Source organism: Apodemus sylvaticus, chromosome 13, assembly GCF_947179515.1.
Source record: "Apodemus sylvaticus chromosome 13, mApoSyl1.1, whole genome shotgun sequence".
NCBI lineage: Eukaryota > Metazoa > Chordata > Mammalia > Rodentia > Muridae > Apodemus > Apodemus sylvaticus.
The window spans coordinates 85,168,378-85,192,296 of NC_067484.1; the positions used below are offsets into that span (position 1 = coordinate 85,168,378).

Genomic DNA, 23,919 nt, shown 5'->3' on the forward strand with positions numbered 1-23,919 from the left:
GGTTAGAGGGAGGTCCTGGGTGTGGCGCTCAGAAATCAGGGTTGGCAGGTTGGTCTGGAACTTGATGTGTGGTAAAGTCCCCTCACCTCTGCCTCCTAAGTACTAGGACTGTGAGAACCACTTGTATGCGTGTATTAAAAACAAAACAAAACAAAACAACAACAACAACAAAAAAACCCAGGTGGGGTGGTGGTGGTGCACACCTTTAATCCCAGCAGTTGGGAGGCAGAGGCAGGCAGATTTCTGAGTTTGAGGCCAGCCTGGTCTACAGAGTGAGTTCCAGGACAGCCAGGGCTACACAGAGAAACCCTGTTTCAAAAAAAACAAAACAAAACAAAACAAAACAAAACCAAAAAACCAAACCAAACCAAACCAAACCAAACCAAACCAAACCAAACCAAACCAAAAAAAACCCCACCCCAAAAACCCAAACAAACAAAAACCCAAAAAACCAAAAAACCAACCAAAAAACCAAACCAAACCAAACAACATCAACAAACAGCAGAAAAACCAAACAAAATCTTTGAATTATTTTAAGGTAAGCTATGGATAGTTGCTGATAACTGTGTTGTAAACCTTTCTGAAATGAACACTGCTTGCTGAATAGTCGTCTGGGTAGAATTTTCTGCATTTGAGACACCCAAAAGAGCAGGACTATGTGCAAGACACAGGCACTTGACCGAGTCTGCCAGCATTGGGGTAGCATGCGTGTCAGACCCTTTGCCAAATTGTTTCTGCCACAGACTAGTTTTGTGCCTGTCAACAAGTTGCTTCACCCTAGTGAGGCCAGCATCCTAGCCTACCATCAGGAAATAATGTTACTGAGCAAAGATTAAATGCGATAGTGTACGTAGACAGTGTGGCACATACTACATGCTCAATAAATATGATTTTAAATAGGATTGTTATCAACGCACTTCATAGGCATATAATTGCTGTATGCAGCAAGGCTGAAGTTTCTTCAACTTGTTAAGACAGAAGCACTTGCAGGGATACTTGGAGAACACTCAACCTCCTTTAAGACTAGCTAGACCATCTTAACTTTCCACAGGTCTACACAAGGAGCTAAGGTACTACTTTAGGTTTGGAGTTCAGACCCTCATTTTATTTCCCCCTTAAAGACTTCACTGGGGATGCATTGAAGTATATTTTGAGAGAGGACCCCTGGCCTACATTATCATCTGACTATTTTTGTTACAGGATCTCACTGTGGAGCTCTGGAGGGGCTGGGACTCAGGCTGTGGACTACTCTGGCCTTGAACTCACAAGAACTCATGGAGGGCCCACTGTTCTGCCTCCCAGCACGGATTCTTTCATAGTGTGCCACTATGCCTGGCCTAAAAACATACTGGAAGTTATATTGGGAATAAAATTTGAGAGAAGCATCAGCCTATGTCATAAGCTCTTTGTTATCCACCACACTCACTATTCAGATGTTGATGAACTTACTTTCTTGGTGTGTTATTTTCCACTTCTGTGCCGTTCCAGGAGGCTGGTCAATGATGGAGAAGCTGAACGGCCCACTGTTCCGGGGTCCATCCAAATCCTCGGCAGTGACGTTCACGTATGGTTCGTTCTCGCAGACGCTCCGCACTGAGTCCACCAGTACGGGACAATTGTCATTGACGTCTTCAACAGTGATGACGACGGTGCCAGTGATGGTTTTTTGAGGATGATCTTGAAACCAAGCAGGAGAGAGTTCAGACTTGTGAGTATATCTCTGAGCATGGACCCAGATTCAGTACAGAAGCCAATCAGATAAGGAGTGGGTGCTAAGCACTGAGGATACCTCCCATAGCTGGCTCTCAGGTTCCTATCAGTGCGAAGTTACTAAATAAGGGAAAATGTGCATGCAGGCTTACCCACTGACGAGAGAGCCATTTATACAGGGTCAGGACAAACACTTCGGTGGTGGAAGATAAAATCTAAATGCATTTATTCATGAAAAACATCTGTTCATTTAACTTACCTTTGGATATAGCCAGAACCTTTACAGTGTAGGTACCATTCTGGACATATCTAGATTCAAAGTCAGGAATCTTTAGAAGCTTAATCTCTGAAGTGGCGGAGTCCACAGAGACCCAGTTGTCTTCATCTTGCACCTTCACGTACCTGTTACAACAAAAACACCAGACTCATTTCTAATTCTGGATACACTAGAGCTAACATCTGTACCTCTTTCAAACTCAACTTTATCCCAGTACATATGGCCTTGTTATACACACTGGATTTGAATCTCACAAGGCAGATGGGGCAGGCTTATGCTCTGTAGTCTGTTGAGATATTGTCGGTATGTAAAAATAACTTAAAAATTAGTGGTTGGCTTAAATGGAAGGAACTAAACATTTTGAAATATTGTATAGTGTTAGGAATGATGACTTTTGAGTAGAATTGATTAAAAATGAAATCGTTACACTCCTGGATTTTTTTTTTCTCTGAAAGCAAGGAAAATCAATGTGAAAAGCAGAGAGAATATGCTCTTGTTAGGTTTTCAGAATTATATACAGTTAGTATTCTTGAGTTTAACACATAAAATACAAACACAAACCAAACACATGAGTCTCTTGGTTCAGCCAATCAAATCAATAATTTACTAAGTAGCTATTTAAGCACACAAAATGGGTGATTTACAGTAATATTTATGTACACTCTTTGGAGATAATCAAATTATGTACGTGACCTACATTTTAATGCCTCTTATTATTGTCTCTAGTAAGTAATTATAGAGGGAGGTGAAAATAGAAGGACCAGGAGTTCAAGGTTATCCTTGGCTACATAGTGAGTTCAAGGCTAGCCTGGGCTAATGATACTGTCTTAATAAACAAACAATACTCAACACTGTAAAAACAAGACTATAAGAAGCAAACGGCAACATGTTTGGATTTGCACAAGTCCTTTTGAATGTCCTGTCAGGAATTTTAAAGTAGGCATTGATTGCCCACCCTATTTTTCCGGTTTTCACAGCTATTATGTAATAAGGTCATCCAAGCAGTAAATTTACAGGTCACAGTGGAATGCATTAGGTGATGTCACTTAAAGAGCTTTGCCATTAATCTATTGTGGAACTCTACATTTAGGCCCGATAACCGCTCATGTGGTGTCCCAAATATTCATATATTACTGAATGAATAATCAGCACAATCCTGCACTATGACAAAATTAAAGATATGGTTCTTTTGCTATCCTTTTAAACTTTTAGAAAGGATCCTATTTTAATATTAAATTGTGTGTAAGTGTGTGGATATGTGCAGGTGCCCTCAGAGGCTAGAAGAGGGTGTCAGAACCCCAGGTAGCATCAGTAAAGATGGTCACAAGAAGATTTCAGGCGACAGTGGAAGATGTTTATTAATATTAAATTGAGAAAGTTTTATCTCTTCCATGTCTGATAGATTCCACTAATAGAGACTCAGATGCAAAGGGGAACAGATAGTTCAGACAATTGGGGAGCCTTCTTTGGCTTTCCCTTTCTGCCACAGTGAACCCTAGTTTTAGACGAGGTGCTTTGTGGGGTGCCAGCACCCAGGGACACAGGCACAAGGGAAGATGAGCAAGAGGGCATCTTTGGCACTGAACAGAAAGCGCCGCCCCCCCCCCCCCCAAAGCTATGTGTCTCAGTAGCCAAATATATTAACCCAAATAATACATCACCAGCAGCTGTGTATATGGTTCTTCCCATAGGAGACCCTAGAGTTAAGACAGAGATTCACTTTGAAAATTTCGAAGTACGCCACTACACTGTCACTATAGACTGGACACAACAGCCACTCAGTTCTCAACAAATTTTTTAAGTAATGGCCACTGTGATCAATACATATCCGAGGTCACAGGGGCTGAAGAGATGGCTCAGTGGTTAAGGTGCTCAGTGACCTAGGAGAGGACCTGGCTTGGGTTCCCAGTAACCCAGAGGATGGCTAACAACTGCCTGCAACTCTAGGTTCAGGGAGTTCTGCACCCTCTTCTGATCTCTGTAGGCTTATGAGTCCATGCGGTGCACAGACATACAGCCAAGTGCACACACAAAAAAATGCTCACCCCTTCTTGAACTAAATAAAGGGCCCTAAATAGAGATGTAAAACATACAACATATATTTGTACATAAAATGACTTCTCCGGTTTAGCACATGTGAAACAATGTTAAAAAATTTGTTTGTAATGTGGCATTTGTAGCAAGATTTTCTCTTCATTCATTCGTTTGAGACAGGGTCTCACGGTGTAGCTCAGATGGCTAAGATCTCAGAATCCCCTGCCTTAGCCTCCACAGTGCTGGCTTATGAGCAGGCGCAGTGTTCTTAGCATGTGGTTAATCTCATCTGCTACTTCCTCACTCCATAGTGTGCTGGAAATAGGGAAATTTTACAGTTATTTTCTGAGGTGGTTTTCAGTCTTCTCTACTAGAGCTGACTCAGAGGTGACCAGCCCAGCCTCTACCTCCACATAGGGACTGAGGGTCTGAGGGTCAAAGTGTCTGAGGGGCAGCGATTAGAATGGATGGCCTCCTCCCTCCTCCCTCCAATGAGAAGCTCAGTTTTGAAGAACTGATTTCTCAGACCTTTGAAAAGTAATCAGGGGTGTGAAGGAATAATCCGCCTAGATTTTGTTGAGTTTTAAAAACAGGCATTTCAGAAAACAGGCGCGTAAGGTAATTAAAACCCAGAAGTACACTCACAACCATGTCTTACGTTACTTTAGCTGCTTGTCCAGTGTCTTCATCAAAAACTTGAAATTTTCCAATCGACCGGCTGAGGCTGGATCTATCCATTGCCTCACTGGCTCGGACGGAGACAACGCTGCTCTGGAAGTGAATGCCTTCCACCACGTTCTGGACCTTGACAGTGATGGGAATGGGTGTGGCCTTGTATTTGCTCCTAATGGACTTGTGGAAAGCTGCTTTGTTAGTGACAAGGACACTCAAGTCCAGCTTCTTCATTTCTTCGTAGTCTACCTCCTAGAGTTAATGCAGAGTTAAGCCAGAGTTAATGCAGGGGAACCAGAGCACATGAGCACACACAGACACACACAACAGACACACAGACACACATACAACACAGACATACAGATAGACACAGAGACAAACACACACAAAACATAGACATACAGACACAGAGACACACACACACAAAATGTAGAGACACAGATAGACACAGAAACATACACATACAGATAGACACACACACAAAACATATACAAAGACACAGAGACACACACACAAAACAGAACACAGAGACACAGAGACAGACACACACAAAGCATAGACACACAGATAGATACACACAAGACAGACACACACAGACATAGACACACACAAGACATAGACACAGACACAGACACACACACACACACACACACACACATACAGACTTAAATAAGAACTCAGACACAGCTTCACTGAGCAGTCCACTTCTACACTGAAATCCTGCTAATTTGAAAATTCACAAACATGAAGGGTGTTTATGAGTTCCATTATTATTATTATTTTTTATTCTTTGAGAATTTTAATCTGTTTTGGTCAACTTCAACCCTATCTCACGACTCCTCCCAGACACATGCCTGCTTTCTCTCTTACTCAGCTCTGGTCCGTATCTCTCTCCACCCATGGTGCCCAGTTTTTGCTGTCCAGCTCTTCTTGGCCATGAGGCCATGAGATCTGGTCATTATACCAGGCACCACACCATTAAAGAAATCCGCCTTCCCCTCTTCCAGCAGCCATCAAAGGCCTCCTCAGTGAGGGGTGGGGCTTTGCACCAACCTCCGCTCGGTCTCTGGTGCCATTACTAATTTCTTCAAGTCATAAAAACCTGTCTTCCCTGTGAACATGGGTTGATGTTTTTAAATGCACCTCATGGTTTATTATTAAGAGGGCTGACACCTCAAGTTAGTTTTTTTCCTATTTACACATTCATCTCACATCATACTTTTTAGATTTACCTAGTATATACATTAAATATGCCATATACATCCTATAATATATTTTCATATGAGTAAACACACCCTTACATTGAGAGACACAAGTCTGCAGTTTTTATTTGCAGCTTAATGAAATAGTATTTAAAAGCTGTTGCTTTTATCTTAAAACCAGGGAAGTCTAATAGTCAATTGCAATACATTGATATTGTTTCTCATTCTGTTACATAGACAAAGCCTGTTTAGGATTTTTGTTTAAAAAGTTCTGTGGAAGTTTTGAGAGCAGAATGTATCCAACATTTTCTTCCTTTGTTTCTTTTTTTTTTCCTTTTTAAGACAGGGTCTCACTCTATAACCCAGGCTGGCCCGGAATTTGCAATGTAGCCTAGGTTGCCCTTGAACTTTCAATGGCCCTCCCTTCAACTACAACCAAGTTTTAACTTATTTGGTACTGGGGATTGAACCCAGGGCCTTACATGTGCTAAGCAAGCCATCTACCACTGAGCTATTCCCTGAATTTCTTATGTGCAGCACCGACTACTTAATCCAATTCTGCCTTCATCGATAACTAGGAAGGACAGGAGAGCAGGCTACTTTCTTTTACAATTTTTCTCTGAAAGGCAAGTAATTGAGCCCTGGCCCATCAAGCTCATGACGCCTGGAAGTGTGCAATGCAAGGCTGTGTGCCTGGGATCTGAGTTCCTGATCCGGCTCTGAACTGTAGCGTGACTGCTTCTGTCTGTGTGACTTGTGCCAGGAAGGCTGCTCCTGATTCTGAGCATGTTAGTCTCTCCTATAGCCATAGCCCCACCCTGGTGGTGTTCACTCGCACCTCACCTTGACAAGGGTCACAATCCCTTCATTAGTCTGTGTGTCAGTCTCGATGTGGAAATAGCCCCCTTCATTCCCTGAAGCAAATGTAAAGTTCGCTAGCCAGTTATCGGAGCCCACTTCATCTGCGTCGGTCACTTTGATGCGCATGACTTCCACGTTGACCTGATTTTCTTCCACTGTCCCCTCATACTGCAGAACACAGACACAGCTTTTATTAATGCAACAATGTATTTCTTTGTTGCGATTCAAGAAACAGTAAGTCTACTATAACGCTGAGTTACCATTTCACTTTCCACCACAGGTATATTGTCATTGACGTCCAATATGCGAATCTGAACTTGAGCTTGTTGCACCGGTTTATCTGTTATCTGCCCGTTACCATCTCTTGCTTCCACCGTCAAGGAATAGCTGCTGTATTCCTGAAGAACAAGAGAAAAATGAAGAAGACCCATCTGAGGGAGACATTAATAGCTCCTGAAGATGCTGATCTGGTTTTGGTTCACTTTAGGAAATGGGCTGCAGTCTAGTTCATTCCTAAGTAACTTCTGTGGTCATCGACTACTGGTGTGGAGGTGCTATTTATGTTTATATGCAGTCAGAGCTTTTACAGAGGGGAAGAGAAAGCACGGGGCGATTTTGATAGCCCTCGACTGTGGGTCACCGGGGATAGTCTTAGGAGACGAGTTCTTCAAACAGAGGTGGACTGCTCACGCTGCAGTTTGCACTGCCCTGGAGGTGCGTGGTTGCTTCTGTTTTGCTCTTACAGTTTTCATCCAAGTTAAACGCTAAGTCAAAAAGACACGGCTGGGGGATCAGACTAGAAACATGTCTGACAGATGTCCTGAGATGTCAAAAAGTGCCACTCAAAGCACTTAAAAAAATCTCGAACCAAAAATACCCTTTTCTGGAGGAGGAAGCAGGAGGGACAGGGGCTCCTGGCCGTCCTTAGCTATAGGAGAAAAACATAAGAACACAGCACAAGACACGAAGCAAGACAGTAGAAGAAGGAATTCTTTTAGTATATGTGGCCTCCCTACTAGGGCTATGTTAGGTGTGTCTGGTGTTTAAGGGGCTCAGGTGCCACATCAGTGAGGGAGGGTTCTGTGTGGAGAGCTGTGTCTCTGAAGCGCCTGGCTGGACAGTTGTTTAATCCTCTCACCCTGTTTCCTTAAGTATAAGATGGGAATGAGCTGGATTTGCCTCTCTGGGCTTCAGTGTGGATTATCTTGTTTACAAGATACTCCAGGTAAGTACCCGGTAAGTGTCAGCCACAGTATCAGCTCGAGGGCTGCACTTCAGAGGCGGCAGCTTGTTCAAAGGAATACTTTCCCCACTCCAGTTTTATGTAAAAGAGCCTCCCACAGATGTCAGGACTCATTGGCCAGATTCTTAAATTCCACAAAGGGGTCAAGGAGTGTTGGCCGAGATCCTTCCCATGTGGGCAGCTAGTTCTGAAACATGACATGACACGCCTGCTTAAGATTGACATCTGATAACACCTCAGTGTCCTCAGGATCCCCGACATACCTTTCTATGCTACAGAAAGCATGTGGCTCTTAAAGATTATCTATTTTCCCTTTGACTAAAACATTAGAACTAGGGGTTGAAGAGACGGCTCAATGGTTAGGAGTACTGGGAGCTCTCTCAGAGAATGTGGGTTTGGTCATCAGCACCCGCAGAACAGCTCACGGCTGTCTCGTAACTGCTGTCCTGGGGCCTCTGACATCCTCTCCCAACCTCTGCAGTCACCAGGTGTATATGTGGTGCCAGACACACATGCAAGCACAACACCAATATACATAAAGCTAAAAAAAATGGAAATCAAAATAAAATGTTTGAGAGAATAATCTTTCTAGGAAACTACTCAAATTCTCAATATTTTTATTTATTTATTTTTATTATTTATTTATTTACTTATTTATTTTTGGTTTTTTGGATTTGGTTTTTTGGAGACAGGGTTTCTCTGTGTAGGCCTGGCTGTCCTGGAACTCACTCTGTAGACCAGGCTGGCCTTGAACTCAGAAATCCGCCTGCCTCTGCCTCACAGAGTGCTGGGATTACAGGTGTGCGCCACCACCACCTGGCTTATTTATTTATTTATTTTTAAAGATTTAAAACAAGACTTTTCATGAACTTTTTAATTCTCTTTTTCATTTTTGAGACTAAGTCTCACTATGTAGCCCTGGCTGGCCCAGAACTCCTAATTTGGAGGCCAGGCTGTCCTCAGACTCATGGAGATCCAACAGTCTCTGCCTCCAGAGTGCTAGGATTAACAGTCAGTGCTATCACGCCTGGCATTTATTTTGAAACTGAGTTTCATTACGTAGCTAAGGATAACCAGGAACTGCCTACGTAGAACAGGCTAGCCTTGAGCTTGTGGTGTTCCCTGCTTCGGTCTTCCAATGGCTGGGCTGCGCTCCATGTCTGAGTCATGGCAAAACTGTAGTCTTCACGCCAAGTTTTCCCAATCTGGTGCTAATCCCCGCTTGATATAAACACAGCGCACCTCAATTTGGACTGCTCACGTTCCAAGAGCTTGATAGCACACGCTGCCTGCAGTCACTGCTACACTGGGTATCACATCCCGACATAATAATTCTCAGAGTTATCCCGAGAGTGAGGGATACACAGCAAATTAAAATCAGAACATAAAAACTGAGGGAGTGGAGAAACTAGAGAAGGTTAGGAAAAGAGGGTGGCAGGTGACATTAACTTACCTCTCTGTCCAAAGTAAAACTGGTGGTATAGATCTCCCCCGTGTCTTTATTTAGGTAGAACACAGGAGTATTTGCAGGCTCCTGAGAGACAATTCTGTAGGAGACTTTAGAATTCAGGGTCTCCGGATCGTCTGCATCCGTTGCGGTGATTTTCATCACAAGCGTATCTGCCGTCAGGAACGAAGGTGTTGGAGGTAAGGATGCTTATAAACAGGTTCCTGTTTTATTTATCCACTCAGCTGTTTCATGCAAGGATCTGAGGTTCTGATCAGAATGTCACTACACCACTATCAAAAAGGAGATGTCAGGGGGGTGAAGGCGCTTGTTGCCAAGTCTGCTGAACTGAGATTGATCCTTGGGACCACACCATGGAGCAAGAGAACTGAACCTCACAGGCTGTTCTTTGGCTTCCATGCATGAAAATAGTAGGGAAAAACCATAAAAATGGAAATAAATGGAAAATCGCTTTATCAGGGCCACACATTGAATCTAATAGCCAAGATTGAGAACCATTCATGTCCCTAGATGCAAACAAATTAGGAGAAGTACAACTATTCTTTTTTATTATGATCAAAGAGAAATCTCTCTTTTGGGTCTTAGAGTACTGAGTCGAACAATGCTGTCAGCATACAGTAAAAAATAATATAATTCAGAGGTCAACGGCACCCCACAGTAGCCTCAAACCAGGAGGCTGCTTGTTTCTCTTCATAAAGTTTTACTGGCACCCAGACCTGTCCATTTTGTATAGTGCCTACAGCCTACTTCCCCTTATAGAGCAGGCTTGAATAGTTGCTATGGGGACCATAGCACAACAGTGTGCCAGTCTACCATCTTCTCTGAAATATCATTATTCTTTATGTGAGTACACTGTCACTTCTTTGGACACACCAGAAGAGAGCATTAGATCCTATTACAGATGTTTCTGAGCCACCAGGTGGTTGTTGGGATTTGAACTCAGAACCTCTGGAAGAGCAATTGGTGCTCTTAACCACTGAGCTATCTCTCCAGCCCCCAAGATCATCATTCTTAAGATCTTACAAATTTACAGTAATAAAAGAGGTCTGAGCCTAGTAAGGGGTTCATTATTACCACACTTCCAGTGAGTAATACTCAACTTTTACTAAAAGATAGAATTTTGTATTTCCGTATATGAGGAATAAATGATCTGGTTGTATATCCCCCCACCCCCAGCCAAAAAAGAGAAGAAAGGAAAAGAAAAGAAACATATTTTGGTTTGGAGAGATGGCTTAGTGGTTAAGAGCACTGGCTGCTCTCACAGAGGATTCAGGGTTGGTTTCTGGCATCGTGGATCAGGTGGAGGCTTACAGGTGACTGTAACTAGCTTCAGGGGACCCGATGCCCTCTTCTGGCCCCAGCTGCACCTGGATGCCAGCGGTGCACACATGGACAAGCGTACACACGCCGACACTCAGAACTAAAAGAAGAAATACACTCTTACGTGCCGCACTCAGTTCCTCAACGGACCCAACAAAGACCTCCTGGGTGAACACGGGTTCGTTGTCATTGATGTCCAGAACTTTGATGCGGAGTTCCAAGGGCTTCTCTAAGTGGTTTCCTCTGGAGTCCAAGGCATAGCCTGTCAGCTAAATTGGGACACTCACATTAACAGATTTGCTACAGTAAATCAATTCCAATGTAATTGTTTCGTAACCATAAACCAAATCATAATTATCACCAGAGAAGAACTACAGATAATAAAGATACAATTGTTCCTACCAGGAAATACGGTGTTTCTTCCCGGTCAAGAATGCTGGTGATGTTCAGTTCGCCTGTGTTTCTATCAAAGACGAATATCCCGAAGGGCGGCTGTGTGATCCCCTTCCCGGTGTACTTGTAGGTAATCTTTATCCCTTTTTCTTCTGCAAGGTCAGAGTGTATCTAACATGAAAAGAACAGAAAAAAATGCCTCGAGTTAAGACCTTTTTAATTTACATGAAAACATTTGATGACAATGTCCTCTGAAGGAATTGTGTATGGACAGGAGGCAGGTGGCCTGGTGTCACGGAGCCAGGTTCTAATCCTGCCTCAGCACACACTAGGGTGCTACACTGGCTGGCTGCTCAGCCTCCCTCCACCTCAGTTTTCTTTCTTTGTCTTTTCTTATTTATTCACTTTATATCCCAGTCCCAGCCCCATCTCCCTCCTTTCCTCCCAGTCCCACGCTCACAAATCTCTACCCATATTGCCCCATTCCCTTCTCCTCAAGGACAAGCACCCCCTGGCTACCACCCCACCCTTGGGCATCAAGTTGTAGCAGGATTAAATGTATCCTCCTCCACTGGCGGGCCTCAGTTTTCTTATCTGTGAAATGGGAGAACAGGACAGTGTTTACCTTTTAGGACTATTGTGGAATTAAGATACAGTTGGGCTACGTCTTGGAGGGGAAGTGGATTTTCCTTTTTCTTTGGTGTATTAGCATAGAAACCTGGGACTAATGATTGCTAGGGAGAGCTCTTATTGAGCTACCCTCACGGGAAATAGGTTTTAGAATTTCACATAGCTCAGGCTAGCCTCCAACTTGCTATATAACCAAGGATGACCTGAATTCCTGATCGTCCTGCATTTATCTCCCAAGAGCTGAGAGTATATTTTAAATTTGATACATACAGTAAAAACTTAAGAATCAAAAATAACTTTTATAAATTCACCCAACTGTCTGGAAGATATGAACAGGGACTGATATGAACAGATAAGGCTGAATACAACTAGGCACTTTCTCTGCGTGGTAAATTCTTGAGTGAATCAGTGTTGCTTCTAACTGCTGGGCCCCTTCCAGTCAGCCTCTTTTTTCTCCACAAGTCATCTTCTTATTCCTACATATGTTTGCATTAATTGCATTTCCCCGTACCTCCCCAGGCTTTTCAATCTCTGCCATCTGCCGCCACACATCCCTGAAGACATCGATCTCTGCCTGCCTATCCAGCTGTCCACCCTGGAACCTCAGGATTAATGGCACATTCTTCCCATGGTTTCCCAGCATACACTGGGGGCACCTGCTTTGAGGGTATTACTTTTAGGGGACCAGTTTGGAAAGTGGGACAATTTCCTGAGATATTTTGCCTTCTGTGTCAAGTATTTTTAAAGGTGTATTTTATGTAGTGGGATGGGGGTCAGTGTCTTAGTCAGGGTTTCTATTCCTGCACAAACATCATGAACTAGAAGCAAGGAAAGGGTTTATTCAACTTACACTTCCACACTGCTGTTTATAACCAAAGGAAGTCAGGACTGGAACTCAAGCAGGTCAGGAAGCAGGAGCTGATGCAGAGGCCATGGAGGGATGTTCCTTACTGGCTTGCTTCCCCTGGCTTGCTCAGCCTGCTCTCTTATAGAACCCAAGAGCACCAGCCCAGGGATGGCACCACCCACAAGGGGCCCTCCCCCTTGATCACTAATTGAGAAAATGCCCCACAACTGGATCTCATGGAGGCACTTCCCCAACTGAAGCTCCTTTCTCTGTGATAACTCCAGCCTGTGTCAAGTTGACACACAAAACCAGCCAGTACAGCAGGGGAGTTTATGCCTGTGAGTGCAGAGGCCTGCAGAGGCCAGAGGGAGACGTCAGATCTCCTGGAGCTGTGGTGACAGGCGGTTGTGAACCACATGAGGTGCTGGGAACCAAACTTAGGCCCTCTGCAAGAGCAGCATGTGCTCCTCCCTAACAGAGCCCCTCTCCGGCCCCTTGCTTTTTGTGAAAATTTTACTTTTAATGACTTGTGTAATTAAGATTAATAAGAACAGCAAAGGCTTGTTAAACTCCTGGGCGTCAGTTTGTTTTATGAAAAGCTGCTGAAAGAACCGATGACTGGGAGAGCAAAGGCAAGAGAGAGACAAGCAGAGTCCAACCCAAACAACCCATTGTTTGTACCTACGCGGCACCGTGAAGCCACAGTGAAAGTCTGGATTTTAGGTTTTCTATAAACAGTGTGGTTGGGGCTGGAGAGATGGCTCAGTGGTTAAGAGCACTGGCTGCTCTTGCAGAGGACCTGGGTTGGGGTCCCAACACCCACATGGTGGCACATAAGTGTCTGTAACCCCACTTTCAGGGGATCCAATGCCCTCTTCTAGCTTCCATTGGCACTGCACGCATGTGGTAAGCACACATCCATGTAGGAGAACACACATACACATAGGATAAGAGGAAAAACATTGGTTATATTCAAAACTAAATACGACACGGTGCTAGTCAAAGGAAACTATTGTCTTTGATTCTAGAGCTGTATTTCTCTTACAGAAGCCCTTCATAGAGACGATTGGAAAGTTGAGGGTCGACCTTGGATGCGGGTGAGTAGACATTTACGTGATGTTTACTGAACAGCCCCTGCACATGCAGGGCGCGGGCAGCACGGAGCGCAGGGGACTAAGCCCTGTGAGGAACTTCTGTGCTAATGAGGGAGGCAGATAAGAAGCGAGCAGTGTCTGGCCAATGTCAAGCCGTCAAACATGCTGTAAGCAAAATTCACACAGGATAAAAGGTCAGAGAGAAAAGAGACTGAGGTGGAGAGGTGCTACTTGAGCAAAGATGTGATGATGTCATGAACCAAAATCCCCTGTGGGGAACAGACTCTGGGGGAGGGGACAGCGAGTCCCCAAGGTAGAAGGCAGAGGGAATGAAGGGAGTGAACCATGGCCAGTCCAGAGGAGGCAGCGAAATAGGGGATGGGTACCCAGGACAGAGAGAGGCCGAGGCCAGCAGTCCTATGAGCTCCCACGGACCATGTTGGGGGGCTGTTTGTCTTTTCAGAAATTTGCTCTTGCTAATTGCAGAGAAAGGGCTTCGTGTGAGTGAGGATTTGGCAAGAGTGAAGTCAGAAAGACAGGGAAGACCGAGAGATGACACGAACTCAGACATGGGGACTGAAGAGGCATGGAGGGTTTGTGCTGTATTTCGGGCTTTTGTTTGTTTTTTTGTTTGTTTGTGTTCCTTTACTTGAAACCTATATGGGGCCCTCCAACTTTCCACTGTGGATCTGAGCAGGGCCCACGAATTCCATACTTCTCTAGGAGCTCAGCAAGTTTATGGATGCCGGAGGAGATGGTGTCTTCTTCTAACAGTGTAGTCACTGGGGACGATGTAGGAAGAAAGGAAAAGGAAGGGGGAGCCTGAGGGTAGCGGGGAGGGAAATGAGAAACATTACAAATCTGTGAAAAGCTGTTCAAACATAGAGGATGTTCGGTAAGACGGCTCTGTGGGGAAAGGCGCTGGCGCCAAGCCTGATGGCGACCCAAGTTCAGTCCCCGGAACATACGAGGCAGAGGGAGAGACGCTCTCACAGATGTTCTCTGACCTCCACATGAGTATGAAGCTTCCCCACCAAACCAATGTGAAAATGATAAGTAATCACAGTGGAAAGAAAGAAAAAGGAAGAAGGAAAACGTCGGTCTGTTCTCTCAGCCTCCCTAATGCTGTGACCCAGTTCCTCACGTCGTGGTGACCCTCAACCATAAAATCACTTCATTGCTAATTCCCAACTGTACTCTTGTTACTGTTTTAAATCGTAATGTAAATATCTGTGTTCTCTGATGGTCTTAGGCCACGCCCACGAAAGGTTATTCAACAGTGCCACACTACCGACCTAGATGGAATTACAGTACTAGCCACGGAACTGGTGAGAATATGAAGGACAGCTTTAAGTAGACCAATAGGAAGGTTGTGGATCCAGGTTTGTACAGCTAACCATGCCTTGGAGTTCTCCAAGCTGGTACTGCCGTGAGCTGTATTTGAAAGCTGGAGTTCTCTTGGGGGAAAAGAGAGCTGTGAATCACGAGTTCAATAAGACAGGCATACAGGGCTGTCCCAAGCCAAGAAGGATATATGTCACAGTCATACTTCCTCGGACATCAGTCTGCTTGTTTTTAATGATATTACTCTCTTTTGAATATTTAAGGCTTTTTTTTTAAAAATTACACTAAGATTGACCACTGGGCAATGGTGGTGCACACCTTTGATCCCAGCACTTGGGAGGCAGAGGCAGGCGGATTTCTGAGTTAGAGGCCAGCCTGGTCTACAGAGTGAGTTCCAGCATAGCCAGGGCTATACAGAGAAACCCTGCCTCAACAAACCAAAAAGAAAAAAAATTGACCTACTATCAGAGTCCTCAATTTGTAGCTGAATCAAATCCTAAAATCAAATATTATTGATGCCGTGTCTTCTGTATTTTCTATTAAAAGATAAGTTACAGTCATTTTCAAACACATCCGGAATATTTTAAACCTGTTACGCTTATCACCTTCTTATATCAGAAAATGGACTTAGTAATTTTCACACACCACAGCCTTAGACACACACACACACACACACACACACACCAGGTCCCTCTGTAGCTGGTACCTTGGCAATTGGGTTCTTTCTGGAAAGGTCTTCTCCCTCCCGAAGAGCCACTGGGGCAGTGATCCAGGCCCTTTTCTGACGAACCAAGTGAGTGCGTGTAGGGAATCGCTTGCCCTCACTTCTTGTGCTGAAGACCTGTTAACAAAATCACCTTTAGTTATCACAGACCCCAAAGCTTTAGAGAGACATTCTGTAACTTCCTAAACTTAAAAATAGTGCACACATGAAGGCTTTCGTTAAAATAAACCCAATTAAAAACAAAATAGCATAAAACAAGATACATTTTGAAACTTATAAAAATTATCTAATTTTTATTTTATATGCATTACTACGAGGGTGTCAGATCTCCTGGAACTGGAGTTACAAACAGCTGTGAGCTGCTGTGTGGGTTCTGGGACCTGAACCCCAGTTCTCTGAAAGAGCAACCAGTGCTCTTAACCTCTGAGCCATCTCTTCAGCCCCCCACATTTCAAAGTTTTTTAAGTTTCACTTTTACAAAGGAAATGCATGTGTTCTACTAAACTCCATGAAAAATGGCCTCCCAGCTGCTAGTGTGGCAGGGTTTGCTCTCCATAGTTAGAACAGATTTCCAGAGTGTGTTGGTTTGTATATGCTCAGCCCAGGGAGTGGCACTATCAGAAGGTGTGGCCTTGTTGGAGTAGGTGTGGAACTGTGGGCGTGGGCTTTAAGACCCTCATCCTAGCTGCCTGAAGTCAGTCCTCCATTAGCAGCCTTCAGGTAAAGATGTAGAAGTGTCAGCTCTGCCTGTACCGTGCCTGCCTGGATGCTGCCATGTTTCCATCTTGATGCTTGTCTCAGTCAGGGTTTCTATTCCTGCACAAACATCATGACCAAGAAGCAAGTTGGGGAGGAAAGGGTTTTATTCTGCTTACACTTCCACACTTCTGTTCATCACCAAAGGAAGTCAGGAGTGGAACTCAAGCAGGTCAGGAAGCAGGAGCTGATGCAGAGGCCATGGAGGGATGTTTCTTACTGGCTTGCTTCCCCTGGCTTGCTCGGCCTGCTCTCTTACAGAACCTAAGATTACCAGCCCAGGGATGGCACCACCCACAAGGGGCCCTTCCCCACTTGATCTCTAATTGAGAAAATGCCCCACAGCTGGATCTCATGGAGGCACTTCCCCATTTGAAACTCCTTTCTTTGTGATAACTCCAGCCTGTGTCAGGTTGACACACAAAACCAGCCAGTATAATGCTGATGGACTGAACTTCTGAACCTGTAAGCCAGCCCCAATTAAATGTTGTCCTTTATAAGACTTGTCTTGGTCATGATGTCTGTTCACAGCAGTAAAAACCCTAACTAAGACAGTGAGACTGACAAATACTGAGATTCACTTTCTGTGATGGCTTTTGGGTTGAAAATACACATCAGCGGGTTTTAGGACTTACTCTTCAGAAACTGCTGATATAAGTTAGAGCCTTCCAGGCAAGGTTGTGTGCATGCTGTGATCCTAGAAATGGCTTTGCGTGGCCAGTTCATCCACCCTTCTACCTGTATTGTTACACTAAGTAGGTTTTATTTTAAGGTATTTACATTGTCATTTTTTTTGTTTCTATATGAATTTTTAAATATAATGTGATGATAATTTGAAACATTTTACCAATTAAACATTTTCACGTACTATATTTTGATGTTTTCCCCTACCTTACCACTTTCCAGATCCTCCCTACTTCCTACCCTCCCAACTTCATGCTCTCTCTCTCTCTCTCTCTCTCTCTCTCTCTCTCTCTCGTTCTCTCTCTGACTCACCCTCATGCTAAGAAACAGATGATTAAAACTTACGACGTAAAGCTGCAGAAGTCTTATTCTTTACTAATTCCTTGTTAGTGGCTTAGGGAAAACCTTCCCCAAGTTCATAGTCATGGGTAAAGAGCTTCCAAGCTCACTCTGTTGACCAGGTTGGCCTCCACCTGACACAGAGATCCACCTGCATCTGCCTACTGAGTGATAGAACCAAAGAAATACGTGTAGCACGCCTGGAAAGGTATTGATTGATTTATAAATAAAGAATGTACTGCACATTCTTTGACATGAGTTCCTCTGTGCTTGTTTGAATGGGAGGGGCCAACTTTAAGGGAGTGTAGATTTCCATTCTAGTCAGGCATAGCAAATCTGTCCACCAGAAAACTAGAGTGCTGAGTCCCCCAAATCCCTCTTAGTTCCTTACCTCTAAGTGAAGTCCATTTCCAAAGTCCAAGCAGACCTGTAAAATAAAATAAAAAATAAATTAAAGCCGGGCAGTGGTGGCTCACGCCTTTAAGCCTAGCACTTGGGAGGCAGAGACAGGCGGATTTCTGAGTTCGAGGCCAGCCTGGTCTACAGAGTGAGTTCCAGGACAGCCAGGGCTATACAGAGAAGCCCTGTCTCGAAAAAAAAAAAACACCCAAAATAAATAAATAAATAATTATCATCATGCTTTGGGAAAGGAAACAATTTATGTTTTCCCCTACCTTCCAAACAACCAGATTCAGAAGGCAGAATCACCTCCTTCTTTGGTTCACAAAGTTTGCTTCATAGAACAGCTAGTAATTAACATACACACACACAAACATATATGTATACACATATACACATGCGCATACATATACAATGTATATATATGTATGTACACGTGTATATGGGAGAGCATATACGTACATGCGTATCTACATATATAATAGATATATGGGAAGTCATGCATGTACCATAGGATGCAGAGCCTGAGACACTCTTTTCATGTTGTATGTAGGACCTGGGGATTGATCTCAGGCTGTCAGATGTGGTAGCACGTGCCTTTACCTGCGGAGCCATCTTACCGCCCTGAGAATAAGTATTTTAACAAACAAAATGGGTCCGGGAATGTGGCTCAGGGGTAAAGGCACGTGCTGTGAAAACCTGACTACTCTGAAGCCCTGTGCATATCTGTAAGGCCAGCACTCCTCCAGGGAGATGGGAGGCAGGGTCGGGGGAATCTTCCAGAAGCTGGGTGCTGGCTTGCCATGGTAAAACAGTAAGAGAAACTGTCTCAACAAGTGATGATTGACTCCCAAACTATGTCCCGACACTCATTATTATGCAAAACGAATAAACAAAAATTAAAAACGAAATCGCGTGCCTCTTGACCCATTAGAACTCCTCCAGCCATTTCCTCCTCACCCCTCAGTTTTATCTCACGCTCACGGGGGCCTGGGTACCTTTCCTCAGGACCGTTCAAATGTGTACGCCATTCAGACTACAAACTACGGTCACCGTAGCTGTGCCTCGCCCTCACTGTGACCCCACCATTGGCATCTCAAGCTTCCAAACCCCGGAGTCATGCTGATTTGTGGACAGAGCATGACATACTGGACATGTCATCCTGGACAGTGACGTCATGTGTTGTCTGAGACTGCATCTTCGGTCCCCCTTCCTCTTTCCCCAGGCACCACGCGCCCTGAGGACTTTTGTAACTTAACCCCCAACCGTGCGCTTCGGTTACCATGCTTGCTCGCCCACGCACATCATCTCTGAGAACCCTGGTCATTCGGCTAACCTTCCGTCATCGTTTTCTAAGGCTAATTGAACATGTTCATTCTGTGTGGCTTGGTTAGCCAAGCAGATGGAAGACGCCCCGTCTCTGTGTCAGCTAACACGGGATCGCACGGCTTTGCAGCCCACTGCCGCACCAGTTTGCACGGATCGCCTTTCCTTTTCCATTTACGTATGAATTCGCTGTAATACGTCCTCAGCCTGAACGTCTGCGGCCCTGTTTGCCTTCTCCACGCCAGGAGTCACAGATCCATGGAGTCCACGCGTTGTGGAAATGAAGGTTTCTCTGAAAATGTCAGCTGTCAGCCTCCGTGCCGCCTCGAAGGCTTCCTGTGGGGTCTGCTCTTTCTGTGGACACTTGGCCTCCCCGCCCCCCTTTGACTTCTTGCCTCACCCAAAAGAAATTCAAGGTCAGCTGACATTGCAGCTCTAAGGTGAGCATCTGGGCGGCTAGGAAGCTATGGTGGTGTGTACGAGGTGTCTGCTGTGAGCCTCTGGCATCGAAACACTTGGTCCCAGCTGGTGGCTGTTTGGTCAGGATGGTGAGGCATGGCCTCGGTGGAGAAGGTGTGCCAGGGTGGGGTGGGGGTGGGACTCGGACTTTGAGGTTTAGAAAGAGACACCATTTTGAGTTAGCTCTCAGCCTCCTGATTGAGGTTTGTGATACTTTCGCTCTGCCATCACGGATTCTAACCTTGAGCCCCAAGGACATTCTCTTCTATAATGTGCCTCTGTTATGATGTCTTTGCATGTACAAAAGTTAACTTATGGCAGCCTTAGACAATTATCTACTGCTATGTTATAACTAGATACATTATTTCTTACATTCTCTATATTACTTTAAGCAAGATGTGCCTCAAAATTTTATATTCTCAGTGACACTGTGACTATGTTGAGGTAAGTTTCGATGGTAGGAATTTTGGATGCTAGTGTCTACATCCAGAGTCACATCAGCCTGGACAGTCTGAATTGATACTTCCTCTCTGCCTTCAACCAATCAATCTCTTTGATAGTTATATGGGCTATTTACAATTTCCATGTTTAAAAAATATTCATTTTTATTTGTGTGTGCATGTGCATGTGTGCATGTGTATGGTGTGTGTGTGTGCGCGTGCAAGGAGTACAGATGCCTGGAGGCTGGAAGGAGGGGTCAGAGTGCCTTGGAGTTGGAGTTACAGTTAGGGCTGGGACTGAACCTAAGTTTGCAGGAGGAGCAAGCACTCTTCCCCTCTTGGGTCATCTCTTCAGTCAGCCATTTTTATTCTTGTCTAGAATCTCAGTGGCCCTAGCAAAAAGGCATAATTACATGTTACTATCACTATATTATTCTGACCAAGTTGCATATATTTTACTTGATAAAAGGAAGTGATGTGTTACCCAACTCATGATGTGAGCCTTTGTAGTGACTTACTGAAATCTGTTTCCCAGATGACTGCTTAGAAATACAGATTAGATAGAAACAAGACGTATCCAAGTACGGGAACCAGACATCTCACGGGAGAGCATCTGTGAATCACTTTTCTTAGAAGGAACATGATGACAGTAATGTCACGTGCAACGCCTGCATGAGAAGTAAGTCTATGTATTTAACCAAAATAAGGTTTTTAGATGAACCAGAAAAATCTTTCAAGAGGATTTTTCCTCACTCCATAAAAGCTTAAACATTTCTACTGTTGGGCCTTGTGCCTCATGTAAAAATTGGCCTTCGTGGTAAGGAGCAAGAAACCAAAACTAACCAATCAAAACAGAACGTTTAGCAACAAGGAAGGTGGAATATCACTGAAAAAAACCAATGAAACAGTGTACTCTCTGTTTCCTGTTTTGAGGCTCTTTTGACTAATGTCACTGGACTCTAGAGGACTGGGTTTAACTGGCTGACCGCTCCTCCTGCCTGACAGGTTCTCTGAAATCTTCTTGGTCTACAGCAGGTGACCTTAAACTTCTGTCTGCTGGCCTAGGTTTCCATGGTGATTGACCCTTAACCTTGGACATCTCAGACTAGTATCTTGTACTGAATACAGAGGTCCAGGAAGCAATCTCGAATGCTGTCTCAACCCCACTGCATGATGGTGGTGTGATACGTCCATTCTAGTAGAGAAGTCTAGAGGGTAAGCAGTACACTCAGTGGGAGAGTTGCGGGTTCCACACAGAGCTTCCCTAGTGCGGCAGGTCTTAAATTCAGATCTTCTCTGAGATGGCTAATATTGTCAAGTTGACAAGATCTATCACAGAGGAGACAAACCTCTGGGAATGTCTGTGAGTTTCTGGACTGGGTAATTAGGGCGGGTTAATCTACCCTCATGTGGGTTAATCTACCCTCATGTGAACGGCAGCGTTTCAGTTGCTGTGGTCCTTGACGGAATACAAGGGGACTGGAGAAGAGCTCCAGCATCCCCCTCTGCCTCCAGCCGGCAAGTGCAACATTGTAGCCAGCAGCCTCATCCTCACATCCCTAGAATCTCCTACTGTGTGTGTGTGTGTGTTGTTAGCAATGTGTAAAATAGCTATTAACTTACAAGACCATTCTAGAACACTCTCACTTACCTGTCTAAAACCACAAAAAATGCTCCAAAAATTTTTTTTTTTCTCCTTTGGGCTATAGCAGGTCAATCAGGCATCAGACTGAGGCTCCTTGGCTCTGCCATTCATAAAATGGATTCAGCTTTGGATGAATTAACAGGTAAATAAGATGAAATGCAACAAGGGCACCAGATGCCAATTGCTTGTTTCTTCTGGTCACATGTCCTATTCCCTGTCTGCATCTACAGAGCTGGAGATCTGGCTCCTGCATAGATCTGAAGACAGTTCGGGAGGGTTTCTCTGGACACAGAGTCTTACATGGCTGGCAGCGTTTGGTGATGCCAGGAGCCCCATGGTTTTGAAGCACTTCTCAGACAATTCCAATGCGGACCAGATTTTTACTGGAATTTAACCTGCCCTACAGTCTTCTTAAGCTATTTTTTTTTTGGAGAGAAGTTAGTCTTGTATTTCTTACTTTATAGGTAAATGTTACAACTTAGTTAAAAAAAAAATCCCAACTTGGGGGGCCAGTGAGACAGCTCAGTGAGTGGGTAAGGGTGTTTGCTGTGCAGGCCTGCTGACCTGGAACCCATGTTAAAGTGAAAGGAGAAAACTCACTTCATAAAGTTGGTCACTGACTTCCACATTTGTGCCATTTCATGTGTGCTCTCCTATAATAATAATTATAATAAATAAATAATCCCGCCAGGCATGGTGGCACACATCTTTTATTCCAGCACTCTGAAGGTTGAGGGAGGTAGATCTCTCTGAGTCTGGAGCCAGCCTGGTATATATAGTAAGTTCCAGGATAGCCACAGCTACACCGTGAGGTCCTGGATTAGTAAGTAAAGAAATAAATTAAATGAGCAAACAGTCTAAGTCAAAACTTCAAATTACAAATGACCCAGATATGCCCATGGCCCTCAACAGCTGGCTTAAGTGTGTGGTCTTCACGGCTGCTAATTTTGAAAAATCCTCAGTAGTGGAAGAAAGCAGGACTCTGACCTCTGCTTTTATGTCTATGAGCTCTGCATTTGAACCTGGTAAATACCTGACGGGCGAGGGAGCAAAGTACTCGATTGCCATAATCTCCCGCCTGCTCTCCAGATAACAGGCCAGTTTCAAAGTAAGGGCGGCGACTTCTGGTGAATCACCCACCAAAGTTGTCTCCAGCAGGAAGGCTTCTGCACGGTGCCGTTTTACAGAGTCAGAATTTTGAAACATGAATTGAGCCATGCAGGGTTACATCTAACCTGCCCCATCCTATCCTGCAATTTTTATTTCCTGAGAAGTTCTTTGTCATCATGCCAGTTCATGGACAGACAAACCCAAACCTTAAAAAAAGCCAGGATTAATTTTTATTCATTGTCGATTTTATTAGCATCCCTAAGTCACTCTCTAGAAAGCATCTCAGCGGCTAACGGAGGCTGGCTTTCACAGTGTTTCATCCTTTCTACCCTCAGCTTTCATCAGAGATGTGAGTGGTGTAATTCCGTGGTACCGGAATTACAACCACCTTGTAAGTTAATAGTTACTTTTCTCATTGCTAATAGTGGAAATGGTTTGGTCCCACCTGATCATTTTCTGTTCAGTAGGTCTGGAATGGGGCCTAGGAACATGTGTTTCTATTTACTTTCTGGGTAATATTGATGCTCCACGGCCTGCAGGATCAGTTTCAAAAGGCAGCGCCTAAAAATCACAGGGCAGCAAGGGAAAGAGAACTGATGCCAACCCCAGCCTGAGTAATTCCTAAGCCAGACAACGAGCCCTTTGATGCAGACTGCGGTGTGCAGACATGACTTCTACATGATGAAAGTTAAACACCGTGGGTTATACAGGAAGGTTTCACCTTGTAAGTACCAATTATGTACCATAGGATTGCCTTAGAAATTGTGTGTCTGTGCATAAGTGCCTGAGTGCTTCTCTCTGTGTGTGTGTGTGTGCCTGTGTGCGCGCGTGAGTTTGCACAGAGGCCAGAAGAAGGTGTCAGATATCTTTAAACTGGGCCTACAGACAGCTCTGAGCTCCACGTGGGTGCTGGAAACCCAACTCTGATCCTCTTCAAGAGCA

The 23,919-nt window shown here is 44.4% G+C and overlaps 1 protein-coding gene across 1 annotated transcript in view; it reads right to left on the reverse strand.

The window, feature by feature from the left end:
- Dsg2 (desmoglein 2) overlaps positions 1 to 23,919 on the reverse strand; it is a 42,701-nt gene that overhangs the window by 10,646 nt on the left and 8,136 nt on the right. The window contains exons 2-11 of the mRNA XM_052155750.1: positions 17,990 to 18,025; positions 15,802 to 15,936; positions 11,190 to 11,351; positions 10,912 to 11,056; positions 9,453 to 9,619; positions 7,017 to 7,154; positions 6,739 to 6,924; positions 4,680 to 4,945; positions 1,970 to 2,112; positions 1,450 to 1,677 (exon numbers count right to left, since the gene is read on the reverse strand). Of these exons, the coding sequence (XP_052011710.1) occupies positions 1,450 to 1,677; positions 1,970 to 2,112; positions 4,680 to 4,945; positions 6,739 to 6,924; positions 7,017 to 7,154; positions 9,453 to 9,619; positions 10,912 to 11,056; positions 11,190 to 11,351; positions 15,802 to 15,936; positions 17,990 to 18,025 (1,606 nt within the window). The remainder of the gene's footprint in view (positions 1 to 1,449; positions 1,678 to 1,969; positions 2,113 to 4,679; positions 4,946 to 6,738; positions 6,925 to 7,016; positions 7,155 to 9,452; positions 9,620 to 10,911; positions 11,057 to 11,189; positions 11,352 to 15,801; positions 15,937 to 17,989; positions 18,026 to 23,919) is intronic.